Raw genomic sequence first — 14,235 nt, 5'->3', positions numbered from 1 at the left:
TGATGACTACAGTTAATAACTATATTGTATAACTGAAATTTGCTGACAGTAGAACGTAAATGTTCTCCCCCCAAAAAAATGCAAAAAACCCTGAATTGATCTGTTCTCCCACATCAACAAGCTCATGGGAACTGAGTCAATACCAACCAAACAAGAAATTTACTGGTAAACTGTAATGTAATTCATTATTTTATAATGATTAAAATAATAATTGCCAAATTGGTACAGTTAGGTTTGCCAGTTCATGCATACTTTCCATTATAAAATCATCTTCATGGAATGCCAACTAAGCTTAGAATTTCCCAAATCATCAAGTCCTGGCTCCTTTTAATTTACCAGTTCTCTCAATTTCTCTCCTCTCCATTTTACTATAAGCAGCAAGAAGCAAGCAGGATGCACCTTCAACCTCTGCTAAACAAGATTTCATGGCAAGCATGATATCAGAATGAAGAAATGGATTATCTTAGAGCACATCATCAAACTTGAAAGACTGTACACCTATATCCACACACTGGAAAACACCTAACAAGAGGATGGCAATACTCATATCAATTAGTCAGAACACCACCTTCCTTGAATAGTACTAGAGGCACACTGTCAGATATTGATTTGGGGCTCTCATTTTCTTTGATGTAGTATGATTTTAGATATTACTATCAGTCCCACTTTTTGGGTGAAGAAACTGTAGCATGGAAAGGTTATATAATTTGCCCAAGTCATAGGTAAGATTCAATACTAGGTAAGTTTGCTTCAGGTTTTCAATAGCCTTAAGGAAGGCTTCTTCTGTTCCTATTTCCCTAAAAGCTTTCATCATGAACGAGTGCTGCATTTTCTTTCAAAAGACTTTTCTACATCTATTGATATGATCATGTGGTTTTGTTTATTTAATCTTTTAATGTAGTGAATTATACTAACATTTTTTTCTAATGTTAAAACCATCCTGCATTAATGGGATAAACCCAACCTAGTCCAATAAATGTTTTAACACACAATCTTAGATTCAATTTGTTAATATTTTATTTAAGATGTTTGCATCTGTGTTATTAAATGACTGGCCTATAATTTTCCTTTCTAGTGCTGTCCTTAACTAGTTTTGCTATAAAAGTTATCTCTCATAAAATAAGTTAAGTAGTTTTCCAACTCTCTTTACATTCTCTGGAACCTTTGTATCAGCTAGAGATTACTTTTTCCCTACAAGTGTAGTAAACCTTACCTTTTAAAACATTTGAGTTTGAAATTAGGTGGGGGTGGGACGAGGCAGATTTTGATTACTTATTCAATTTTTTTAAATAACTATTGTTCTAGTCAAGTTCCTAGTTTTTCCTTGAATCAATTTTGGTAATTTATATTTTATTGGAAAATTGTCCATTTCATCCAAGTTTTCAAATGTACTGTCATGAAGTTGTTTATGATACTTTCTAGGAATTTTTTAAATCTTAGTTTTTCCTGTGTGAATGCTTCATTTTTAAAATTCCAAATGTTGTTTATGCTCTCTCTTTCTTATAACACATATCAAAAACTATCAATATTATCAAAGGTTTTTCAACTCTTTTTCACTAAACCAGATTTTGGTTTTGTTGATTCTATTGTGGTTTTTTGTTTGTTTGTTTGTTTTTTGGTGGGTTTTTTTGGCTGCACTGTACAGCTTGCAGGATCAGGGATCTTAGTCAACAAGGGATCGGACTGAACCTGGGACACCTGCAGTGGAAGAGTGGAGTACTAACCACTGGACCACCAGGGAATTCCCTCTCTATTGTTTCTTTATTTTCAATGTCATTATTTTACTCTATTAGTTTCTCTTCTTCTTTCGTTGGATTTTCAGTTGTTCTTTTTCTAACTCCTTGAGTTAAATACACTGCTTTCTAATTTTCAATATTTCTTATATTCTAATATATGCATTAAATTAGAATTTTAGTTTTATTCCACAGGTTCTGACATAACTAGATCCTGTTGCCACTTAAATATTTCATAATTTCTATTATATCTTTTGTCACCAACAGATAATTTAAAGTGTGTTTTTGTTTCCAAAATTATAGGGATTTTCAGTTATCTTTTTGTTACTATTTTCTAATTTTATTTTATTGTTGTCAGAGACCACAGACTGCATGCTACGGATTCTTTGGTATTTGTAGACACCTCCTTTGTGGCCTAACATATCAATTTTTTAAATTGTTCCATGTGAGCGTGAAGAAAATGTATAGTCCCTATTTGCTAAAGATCATTGTTTTATTTTCTACAATGACCATGTTTTATATTTGCAATCTGAAAAAACAAGTGACTGAATTTAAAGAGTTAATTGGATAATGACTACAAAAAATAAATCTTCAAAGGAAAGAGATAATAATATTATTGAGTATTTACTGTATACCAACTTTATATTTATCATATTTAATCCTCATAACCTATAAGGAAAACCCTATAAAGAAAATACAATCATCCCCATTTTGTAGATGAAACAGAGACACAAAAAGATTAAGTAACTTGCCCTAGTCACACAGCTAATAAATAGTGAATTCTGTGTTCTTAACTACTATGCTATACTAAATACATCAACATGCATATACACACATTCATATGTGTGTATATACACACACACACACATAACACATGCAAAATATAAAGCAGGCACATCAAATTTATCCAAATTTAAAGATAATACATAGCATCTTTAGGCAGTCATAAGTAATACTGATAAGAGAAAAAAGACGAAATACCTCTGGTGGTTTTTTCATTCAGATTCACACCATATTTGGCTAAAGCTCTAATCACATCACTTTGCCCAGCCATGCAAGCTGCATACAACAAATTTCTCCCAACAATGTCTTCTTCCAAGAGTAACTGCATGGCCTGTTCATGGTGAGGGTTCTCAGGATCCTCAAAAATCTTCTGCAAACCTTCTACATCCCCTGTGAGAGCAGGGGGTAAGAGGGGATTAATGGTGGCAGTTTCCTCTGCTTCTTTGGATTCTTCTTCTTCTTCATTATCGTCTTCTTCCTCTTCTTCTTGCTGTGAGAAAAATATTGATTTTTCTGAACTCTCTGACTCTGGGGGTCCTTCTGACTCCATTAACTCCAAAAATACCTGAGACCAAAAAAAGTAATAGAAATCTACTCAAACAAATCATTATTTGTTTATTTATTTGTTTGATCACTCAATGACATTCAGTCAACTGAATGAAATGAAAGTACTTAACTGGTTCAAAATAAACCAGTTATAAAATAAGATACTGCATCCATTCAATCAATAAAGTTTATTGTGCACCAACACACTGCCTGAATATATACTAAAATGCTGAATGTGTGATGTAAACAGTAAATTCAGTAGGAACAGGAGAAGAAATATCAACCTGGGTGAGATTCATTAGGAAAAGATTGAAAGAGAATGTTAAAGAGGCTCACCTGCCTAAACAAGGGTCCGTGGTGGGGAGAAGTGAGAAATACAGCTGGATCACTGAAGCCAGATTATTAAGAACTTAAAAATCAGGCACTGACATTTAGACAGAATTCATTCACTCAGTAATACTTACTGAAAGCCTACTAATATACTAAGTGCTGTATAGGCACTATGTAAATTACCAAGAAAAATCAAATTTATTTCCTGCCCTTAACAACTTACTATTACAAAGGAGAAAATACGACATGTACAAAATAAGTGTAATAAATGGTGACAAGTGTTAAGAATCATAAAATATGAAGTGCTATGGGAGTTTAGAAGGGACCAGATTAAGTCCTGGTAAAGTTAATCAAGTAAGTCTTAATAGTACTCACTCTGTCATATTAATATGATTTAATTAATATTAAATCATATTTAATGATTTTAATATTTATGATTTAATTAATATTAAATTGGGGATGATTCAGAGAAGAGTAGCATGGTTCCCTCATGTGTACAAAAATGTTTGTAGCTGTTCATAAAAGCAAAAATCCTGGGCAGGAAAAAAAATCCAATGCCTATGAACAGGAGCATAAACTGTGGCATATTCACACAAAATTGTATATGGTAGTTAAAATGAAGAAATTACAGTAATATACTATGTGGAAGGCAGCTTCTGATATGGCTCCCATGACCCTACCCCACCTCCTGGTAACCTCCGGCCAACAGCCAGAGGGAACCGAGGCCCTCGGTACACTAGTCAGTGAGGAATTTAATTCTGCCACCAACCACTGAATGAGTTTGGAAGTGGATCTGCTCCAGTTGAACTTTGAGATGACTGTGGTCCCAGGCAACGCCTTGACTGCAGCCTCGTGAGAGACCCTGAAGTAAAAGATCCAGCTAAGCTGTGCCCTGATTCTTAACCCAGAGAAACTGTAAGATACTGAATGTGCTATTTTAAGCTACCAACTTTGAGGATAGTTTGTTATACAGCTATAAATAACTAAGGCACACAACGATATAAATGAATAGTAGCAATACAGTATTAGCTGAAAAAAGTAAATCCAAAAGATTAAATATACCAAGATATATTTTTGTAAAGTTCAAAGCAATTAAAATTATGGTTACCAAGGGGGAGGGATAGGGGGAGGGACAGTTAGGGAGTTTGGGATTGACATGTACACACTGCTATATTTAAAATAACCAACAAGGAAAAAAATTAAAATAATAAAAATTAAGTTAAAATAGACTTTTTAGGAATATAAGTAGGTACAATAACACTATTTTAAAAAGAAGAAGAAAAGCAAGATTGAACACAAGATTCAGGATAGTGTTGAGGGGGTGGGTAAAGATGCAGGGAATGGGATAAAGGGAATCACATTTCTAGTAAAGAATATGGCATTTAAGCTGTGCCATAAAGAATTGGCAAGATTTGGTCATTCACAATTCAGAAGGAATGGAAATCTAGTTAGACAGAATAATATCTCTTTATACCATAGCCCCATATTAATCTCTACCGTCACTAAATGTGTATAATACTTATAATCTGTTGAAGTTAGGAATTCTCTGATTGCAAATAATAGAAAAATAATAGGATTGACTTTTAAAAGTAGGAGATGATTTTCTCACATAGCAGGAAGTTTAAAGGTGGAGATGGTTCAGCAGCTCAAAAATATAGATCTAAGCTCTATTTTTCTATTCTATCACAGTTCATAAGACTTCCATCATCATGGCTGTTGCCTAATGGTGACAAGATGGCTGTCATAATTCCTGGCATCACGTCTGCATTTATAGCAGTAAAAAGGGGGAATCCCCCTGAGGACACTAGTGGCATTCATCCCTTTTGAGAGGAAAGTGAAAAAAAAAATCTTTCCTAACAAGACCCAACAAACTTCCAGTTATATCTCAAAGGCCAGATTGTTTCCTTATATTTAAGAGAAGGAAAAAAAAAGTTTCTTGATTTTCCTGCCTCAGTAACAGAAGCAAGCAAGGTAGATGGGGTTGGGGATGGGAGTTGAGTTAGCCAATCAATCATGACTCCACCATAAAATCTGGTCCAAATCTTATCTTTGAGACTGTTTTAGTCAATCCCTTCATTTTACAGAATGAATATAGAGGAAACTTATAATCCTCTGAGTGCCTGACATCCACAATCCACCCTCCCAACACACATCCCTGTACGCATAAACACACACACACTCACTTCCTTAAAGAATCCCAATCTCCATTTAAAAAAATTCTCCTAATGGAAGATAAAGCTAACTCCCCACTACAGAAGCCAGAGAGGCACGATCCTACTTCTCTCCATCTCAGCACAAGCTTGGGAGCAGGCACATAAGCTAGGTTCAGCTAATCAGCTACTAAGTCCCAGGATCTTGACTTTTTGTTGTTGTTAATCATTGTATTATTTTTGTTGTTGTTGACATATAACACTGTATTAGTTTAAGGTGTACAACATAATGATTTGATATATGTATATATTGCAAAATGATTACCACAATACGTTTAGTTAATATCCATCACCTTGCATAGTTACAAAAAAGTTTTTTCCTGTGATGAAAACATTTAAGATCTAATCTCTTAGCAACTTTCAAATACAATATTGTATTCAATGCAATACAATATTGTTAACTATAGTCACTATGCTGTACAGTACTTCCCCAGAAGGTATTTATCTTGCAACTGGAAGTCCTTTTGACCACCTTCATTTATTTCACCCACCCCCTACACCTGCCTCTGGCAACTACGAATCTGTTCTCTGCATCTATGAGTTTGGGTTTTTTTAGCTTCTACATATTAAAAAAAACAGGATCTTGACTCTTGAACATGGGCCACAAGGACATGAGGCTATTTGAAGGACATTCAACACAAGTGACAGCAACAGTGTACTGATCGAACTTCCTGCTATGAGAACATGCTGTGGTTCTTGTGGTGTGAGCCCCCCAGAGCTCCCCTGGTTCCTGCTCATCCAGCCTCCCTAATCATGTGGGCCCCTGGTAAGTAGAGCACTCAGATAATTAGTTCTTTCTCAAAATCTAATCTCCCTCCCTCTTTTCTTTTAACCATACTTTTTTTTAACCAATATTTATATTGGAATAAAACTATTTCCCAGGCACTCTTGTAATATGGTGTGGCCACATGTCCAAGTAGTAAACAATAAGATGTAAATAGATATGTATTGATAGTATGTAACTTCTAGAAAAGTGTAATTCCTTCTCACTGGATTGCAAGCCTGATACCTAGAGCTTGCACAGCTCATTTAGACCATGAGGTAGATGTCCTGTCCAAATACATATATATTACTTCAATTATAATACATAGCATATAGTAGTTTGTCATATCTTGTTTTAATTATACATGTAAACATATATAACATCTATTAATAGGGTAACCAAAGAATTAATTTTTCAGTAGTAGTGGACATTTTTATCTTGGGCACATTGCATTTATGGGTATATTTGCATACATATAATTAAACAAAATATCATTTATCCTTACTACATGTAACATACTGATGTTTTTAATCCCATCTATTTTTTAAGGCTGGGTGCCACCCACTAAATTGATTTCATGACCCACTAATGGGTTGCAACCCACAGTGTGAAAAAATATTAGTCTTGAATAACCGCTAAGGAAACTCTACCACGAAATCAACAAGAGAGGGTCTAACAGAAGTTAGACAGCATGTGCTTGTGGTTTATAGCTTAGGTGACATATGTCCTCATGCACCCAGGACAGTTCCAGTGACATCTCTTCCCCTGGTGTGATTTTTTTTTTTTAATTTATTTTTGGCTGCATTGGGTCTTCGTTGCTGTGCACAGGCTTTCTCTAGTTGCTGTGAGTGGGGGCTACTCTTCGTTGCAGTGGGTGGGCTTCTCGTTGCAGTGGCTTCTCTTGTTGCGGAGCATGGGCTCTAGAGCGCAGGCTCAGCAGTTGTGGCGCACAGGCTTAGTTGCTCTGCGGTATGTGGGATCTTCCCACACCACTGCTCCAACCTGTGTCCCCTGCATCGGCAGGCGGATTCTTAACCACTGCGCCACCAGGGAAACCCCAGCCCTGATGTGATTTTTAATAGCATCCTCTTTCACTCTCAAAGCGTCCATTACTACTACACAATAAATTATTTTGTCACCTTACTAATAATGTGATATTCTGCAACATTCTACTAAAGATATCTATATTCAAACCTTAGAGAATAGAGGCAGGATGTGTTTGAAATGCCTTTCCTCACTGGTCCATCAGAGGCCCAGACATGAGACCTTGAAGATACTGAGAAAATTCTATTTGTATTTCAGATGTATTCCTGCTAGGCCTAGAATAGCTTTCTTTTTCTCCTCCACTCCTACTAGCCAAATCCTACGTAGGCCAAGCTATAAACCTACCTTCTTCCTAAAACGTTTCTTCACTACTCTCTAGAATGTACCCAGGCCTTTCCCTCCTCTGAACTTCAAAGGTCATTACATATATTCTATACCATACAATCTACCAAATATGGTATTGTATTATTTTCTATTTGTTTCAAGTACTTAAAACACCAACTCAATTTGACTGTAAACTGGATAGGAGCAAGTATCAAGCTTTTGTTTCTCTTGTGTCACTTGCAGACTTACCACAATTCCTGGCTTGTCGTATGGATTCAATAACTCTTAACATCAGGCTTGCAATTCCCCCTGCTTTTCTTCACATCCAAGAGCAATGGATTTTGGAGTTAGAAAGACTTGAGTACACAATGCAACCCTGCAATTTATTAGCTACATAATACTGGGAAATTTACCTAATCTCTGCTAGGAATAACACTAGAACCTAGTTTATATGATTATCCTGAGACTTAAATCAGACGATGCGTGTGCTAAGCACATGGTGAGCACTTGGTATGCAGACCCTATCATCACCATTGTACCATCATTCCTAGAGCAAAAGCATCCATGAAGCAAAAGACAAGATGGTAATTCTATTAGTTCTTTTCTTTTTTTAATACACAGTTTTCCTACATAGGGTTTGAGTAAATGACTTTCTACTCTACGACCACCGAACACTTGATTACAGACAGATTATTCTGCATCTAGAGATCAATCTAATCACAGGTTAATTCAGAGATGTGGAGATAAATTAGATCAAATCTAGGAATATGATTCAGGCCAGAATACTAAAAGCTACCCTTGGTACACCCTTGAATAGAGTTTAATTTCCATATCAATCCAGAAGTAATATGATTAGGGCAGCAGTTCTCAAATTCTATGATCTCAGGGCTCTTCACGCTCTTAGAAATTGAGAACACCAAAAGTTTTTGTTTATGAGGGTTATATCTATCTGTATTTACCATATTAGAAATTAAAACTGAGAAATCTTTAAAATATTTATTAATTCATCTTAAAACAATTACATGTTAACACAAAAGTACAGCTTATAAAAAATAACTATATAAAGACAAAAAAATGATGAGTGGCATTATTTTACATTTTTGCACATCTCTTTAATGTCTGGCTTAATAGAAGACAGACGGATTCTCATATCTGTTTCTGCATTGTCTGCAATGATGTGTGATATTGTGATACCACATGTCATGTGGCCTCTAGCAAACCACTGTGACATGTGAGAGAATGAGAGTGCAATGGCAAAAAACATCGAAGAATTAATATGAAGATAGTTTGACTGGCAGACTCCCTGAAAATGTCTTAGTGATCCCCAGGGATTCTCAGACCATACTCTGAGAACCACTGCACTAAGACTAACCCTCAAGCCACTCCACTCTATAGTCAAGCTCCCAAGACTGTTCTAATCCAAATCTAGACTGAACTAGGATCAGCCTTTCTGTAATAAAAGGACAAAGTGAAGTCTTGTAGGCCATTTATCCTTAGGCCTAACTTTTGAAAGACAATATCTAATTAGGAGAATAAAAGTAAACTCTCATGTGTTTGGTGGTCTATTGCTGACTATGCCTTTCATCATATTGTCCTTTGAAGACAGAGCAAAGAATTCTATTTTCTATGGGTTTTTTCTTCTTATAACATAGAAGATTTAGAATATTTTAAAGTATTTTTACTGTGAATATAAGTTGTAACAGGGTGATCATACTAACATAGCTTTTCCTTTCTTCCTTTTATCAACATTCTAGATATTGAAAAAACTTAACTCACTAACATTTTTGTTTTAGAAAACAGTTTTTCCCATGAGAAATATGTAACTTATGTTTAATATATAGTGGGTTTATTTGTGTTATTGTTAAAACAATAAACTTTTTTAAATTCTCAGTTTTAAGTTCTAATTCTTACTATACCTATAATATTTACTGTATGGACAGATACTTTCTTTGCCCAGAATAGTTATAACATGAATCAAAATTGCAACCCCACTACATATAACCAACAGTTCACATAGAAAATGAGCGTGGAGAGGGGAGAGGGAGGGCTGGAACTCTGAAGGCAGAATGACTGTGAGTCAGAAGACCCATGCTTTAGTGCTGATTCTTGTATTTATTTTATTAAATATGCGACTTTTCTGAACTTACTCTCCTCAATTGTGAATTGAGAATAGTTCTGCCTTACTGAATTAGTGTGAATTTTAACTACTAAGTGTGAATTCTTTTGAGGCTGCTAAGGCACTAATAATAGAAAATCACATAGGTCCCTACTCCACAGGCATCCCAGTCTGGTTGTAAAGACACAAGTAAATCAGCAATGACAGAGTGAGATACGGGGCATAATGGACATAAGCAAAGGGTGCTTGGAGAGTAAAGAGGCTGGACCTCTAAATTAGACTCCCGAGTGGGGAGGTCCCGGAAAGGCTTCGCAGAAGAGGTGACACTTCAGTATCGAAGAGCAGGAGTCTTAAAAGGAGAAAAGGACAATCCAAGTAATGGGATTAGCATAAACAAAAGGCAAGGAAGGCAGACAAGACACTATGAAGTTGTGGTAGAGGAATAGCTCTTAAGGGCCTTTTAAGCCAATTGAATTTTTTCTTCAAAAAATGTAGTCCCTTAAGGATTTTAAGTCCCAGCTCAAGGGAAAGGCCTCAAAGGGCAGCCCTGGGCTCCCAGGATTAAACAAAGGGAAGACCCGAGGATACAAACAGTGGCAGCCCCAGTGCGAGAACACGGAGGTGGGGCGGAGGGGGTACCGGTCATGTCTGGGCACCATAGTTCGCCTTTCCGCCTGAAGCCCGAGGGCCCGCCCGCGGAGCGTGACCGGCTACGCAAAGCTCGGGGCAAAGGCAAAAACTGAGGACGCCGCGGTTGAAGCCCACTCCCCTCCAGCCCCTGCCGAGCAGCGTGGAGGGGAGATGCCCATTCTCTTCCACGCCCATGCGGAGCGCCCACCCCAGGCCCCTCGGACCCCGGACCCGCGACCCTCCGACCCGCACTCACCGCTCCCTAGGCCCGGGCTTCTGCGGTTACCATGGCGACGGCGCACCGGCGCTCGGCAGCCCCACCCCCCCTGAGCGCGGCGGCTCCGGCTGCGCGCAAGCGTCAAGGGTACAAGGTGCCGGAAGCGAGAGGCCAAAGGCGGGGAGGAGTTCGTCAAAATGATTTAGATTGCTGTGTTTGGACGGTGGCGTGCTGGTTTTTTCTTTGTTTTGTAAGTTTTGAGTAATATGGTCCATATTTATTTTACAAATTTAAAAGATAAAATCTAAAAATAAGGTGTGTATATTGGTTGCCGGCCAGTCTTAGACGTTTGGCCTTTAAACGAAAGAATTTTCAGGAAATATGAGGATGCATTCTAAAACAACGCAAGATTGTAAATATAAAACGGACAACTTGCTTAATTTTCTAGTCTACTGAGGATCTTTCTCCTATGGTTCACAGTTACTGTCGCCAACAAAAGGCGTTTCTTGAGACCTCACAAGCGCCCACTATGGCAGGAGCAGAAGCAGTTTGGAAACTGTGTCTCTTTTGATTCAGGAATTTAACATCCAAAACAGTCTTTTAAAAGGGGGGAAAGGAATGTAGGTGGGATAGGAGCATCGAAAGAAACCAGTAGAGAAGAGGTAAGCGTACCCAGAAATTATGTAAATATTCATATCGATCACGGAGGGAAGACCGGGAAGTTTTTGTACTGAAAAGGAAAAAAACCTTCATTTCTTTCATCATCTATTTCTACAAGGAAATCATTAAGGAAGAGGTACCATTTTAGAGAAACTACAAACATTTTAGCTGAAGGCTGAATAGCCTAGTTTTAAAGTGAATATTTGGCCAAAGGCCCAAGCAAAATATCACTATCATAGATCTGAACTTCTGAAATACAAGAGAAATTTTGAAAAAATTTTAAACTGTAGTATTAAAATTTCTTATTCAGATAAGTTGTGGTAATCAGAATTGTAGAGATGACTTTGTAGACAGAGACAGTAGTCTAGAAGCTTTGTCAGCTGCTAACTTGCTCCGGCAATCACCAATACTGCGTATTTGCTCTACTAAACACTCATTTCCTACTGAAGTTGGTGGAGGAGCAAGACATTTTAGGCATTTCACTTTCAAGATGTTCTTTTTCATAGTCTTTGGTTTGGGGAGAGTCTTTTAATGTCTGAATGCAAGATGACTTATGATGCATGACTGTGCATGATTATGTTTTTAATTAATCTTCATTGGTTGTGAAGGAGTCCCAAATACAATTGTTTCTTGAAAGTCTTAAATTGAATTAAATAACTAAAAATTAAATAGAGTTCTTAAAGATTACTTTTAGTACTCTGAATGCTAGAAAGTATGGGAATACACTAAATAGGTCTGAGAAACCTAAAAGCAAAGGGGCCTTGTTCTCTTCTTAACTCCATGTCAGAAACAGCTGCATGATTCATTGGGGCAGACTAGGTTAGAAACAGCCTTACAAAGGAGATTCCCACCTCCAGTGTGGCCCAGATGCAGCAGATAGACTCCTACAATCACCTCTAACTCCCATGCCCGCCACCCAAAGCTTGGGATAAAGAGCCATTGGATCTGAAGGGGGCAAATGGATGTACGAGAGACATGTCGACAACAACCTGTAGGTACTAACAATGGGGGTCCAGATAAGACAGTGAAGCCCTGATGTACAAATTACTTAAGGAGCAGATGAGATAAGCACTCTTCCAGCTCCCCTAAAATCAGGTCAGCTCCAAAAAATTATGGTAGAGAGGTTTCCAAATTGATTGAAATTCATTTTTTCCACTCTAGGAGAATGGGTCCTCTGATTAGAATTTAAATTATTGGTCTTCCCTGGTGGTGCAGTGGTTAAGAACCCACCTGCCAATGCAGGGGACACAGGTTCAAGCTCTGGTCCAGGAAGGTCCCACATGCCATAGAGCAGCTAAGCCCATGCACCACAACTACTAAGCCTGCACTCTAGAGCCCGCGAGCCACAACTACTGAAGCCCACGCACCTAGAGCCCGTGCTCTGCAACAAGAGAAGCCACCGCAATGAGAAGCTGGCGCACCACAGTGAAGAGTAGCCCCTGCTTACAACTAGAGAAAGCCTGCAGGCAGCAATGAAGACCCAACACAGCCAAAAATAAATCTATTTTAAAAAAAGAATTTAAATTATTTTAATTATTATATTTCTTAAATTCCATAGTTCATAGACTGAGAATCATGTTCTTTATAGAAGTTAATTTCTGGTGAAATAACGGGATAAATTAGTTGAGAAAGTTAAAGTTACTCCAAGGTAACTTAATGTACTATATTAATATTTATATTTCATTAACTAAAGGCCTATCATATGCTGAGTACTATGTAAGTGATTCTTATGAATAATCCCTAATCCTCAGAGCAACTCTGTGAAGGTAGTATTATTATTCTTCAAACTGATACTCAGCAAAGTTGGGTCACCTACCTAAGACCACACAGCTAGAAAAGAGCTGAACCAGGGTTTGAACCTAGGTCAGTGTGGTTTAAATTACCACAGGTTTGCCACTGGTTAGCTATAAACTAATTATGTATTAGAGGATGCCTGTCCAAACTGATAATTTAATTTTAAAATAATCTATCTTGAGCCATTGTTTTGGCAGTAATTAGAAAATATCAATGCCACTCCTGCTGTATGACTAAAGGACTGTTTCTGCATATAGCTAATCTTCACAGCTGAAACCTGAAGGAGAACGTACTGAACATCCATTGTTTCTGCCTGCCCATCCTTCCTCTTCTGGTTACAGCACACAGTTTTCTAGTAGGCAATCCCTTTCACACACTCTCAGCCCAGGTCGTTTGGGTGGGGCCAGTCCCGCTCCAGATCAAGTCCCAGCCAAGCAGTGTTTTCTACACCCCTGGGCACAGTGATTAGGTCAGGAAAAAGCATGGGACACAGATCAGTGTAATCAAAGCTAATCCTGAATTTTTGCCAGAGCAGTAGGTAAATAGGCATTCTTTTTTCATCAGGGGTTGATGAGAGACAGTCAGCCTGAGTTGCCAGTAACCATCTTGCCACTATGTGGAGAGAGCTTGACAGAGCAACGAAAGAGCCAAGAAATGAATCCTGAGGCCATTCCTTGAGCCCTGGAGCTAGAAATACCCAAAGCCATTTTTTATCCCCCTTTTTCAATTGTGTAAGTCAATAAATTACTTTTTTCTAATTCAAAAAAAGATTGGATTTTTGTTACTTGTAACATCAATGTCCCATAATATGGAGGGGAGTATATATAGGATGGCTTTATTTTAGAAACATGCTATCCCTAAGGGTAAATACCTGAAATTTGGAATGGATATTATTGCAGTTACGAGTTTCACTTATGGATGGACCACCGTGCTTGAATATTATTGGTTAGTTGATCAATGTTAACCTGGAGGCAGGTTTCTAGTAAAATGCCCTAATGTTCTGTCACCCTCTCCATTTCACCATCTCTGAGTTAGTGACTTAAATATAACTATATAAGGCATACTTATCAGATGACCCAAGCCTT

At 37.6% G+C, this 14,235-nt stretch overlaps 1 protein-coding gene across 7 annotated transcripts in view; it reads right to left on the bottom strand.

Annotated features, from left to right (window-relative positions):
* Positions 1–10,851, bottom strand: part of SLC9C2 (solute carrier family 9 member C2 (putative)) — a 152,934-nt gene extending 142,083 nt beyond the window's left edge. For all 7 annotated transcript variants that reach the window (XR_012331541.1, XR_012331542.1, XM_073804299.1 and 4 more), the window contains exons 1-2: positions 10,736–10,851; positions 2,715–3,081 (exon numbers count right to left, since the gene is read on the bottom strand). Coding sequence is in view for 5 of the 7 variants with exons in the window: in XM_073804299.1 (XP_073660400.1) it covers positions 2,715–3,066 (352 nt within the window). In the remaining 2 variants the exon portion in view is untranslated. The remainder of the gene's footprint in view (positions 1–2,714; positions 3,082–10,735) is intronic.
* Positions 10,852–14,235: the final 3,384 nt, after the last annotated feature.

This window comes from Tursiops truncatus, chromosome 1, assembly GCF_011762595.2.
Source record: "Tursiops truncatus isolate mTurTru1 chromosome 1, mTurTru1.mat.Y, whole genome shotgun sequence".
Lineage (NCBI taxonomy): Eukaryota > Metazoa > Chordata > Mammalia > Artiodactyla > Delphinidae > Tursiops > Tursiops truncatus.
This window is presented reverse-complemented; position numbering and strand designations above follow the sequence as displayed.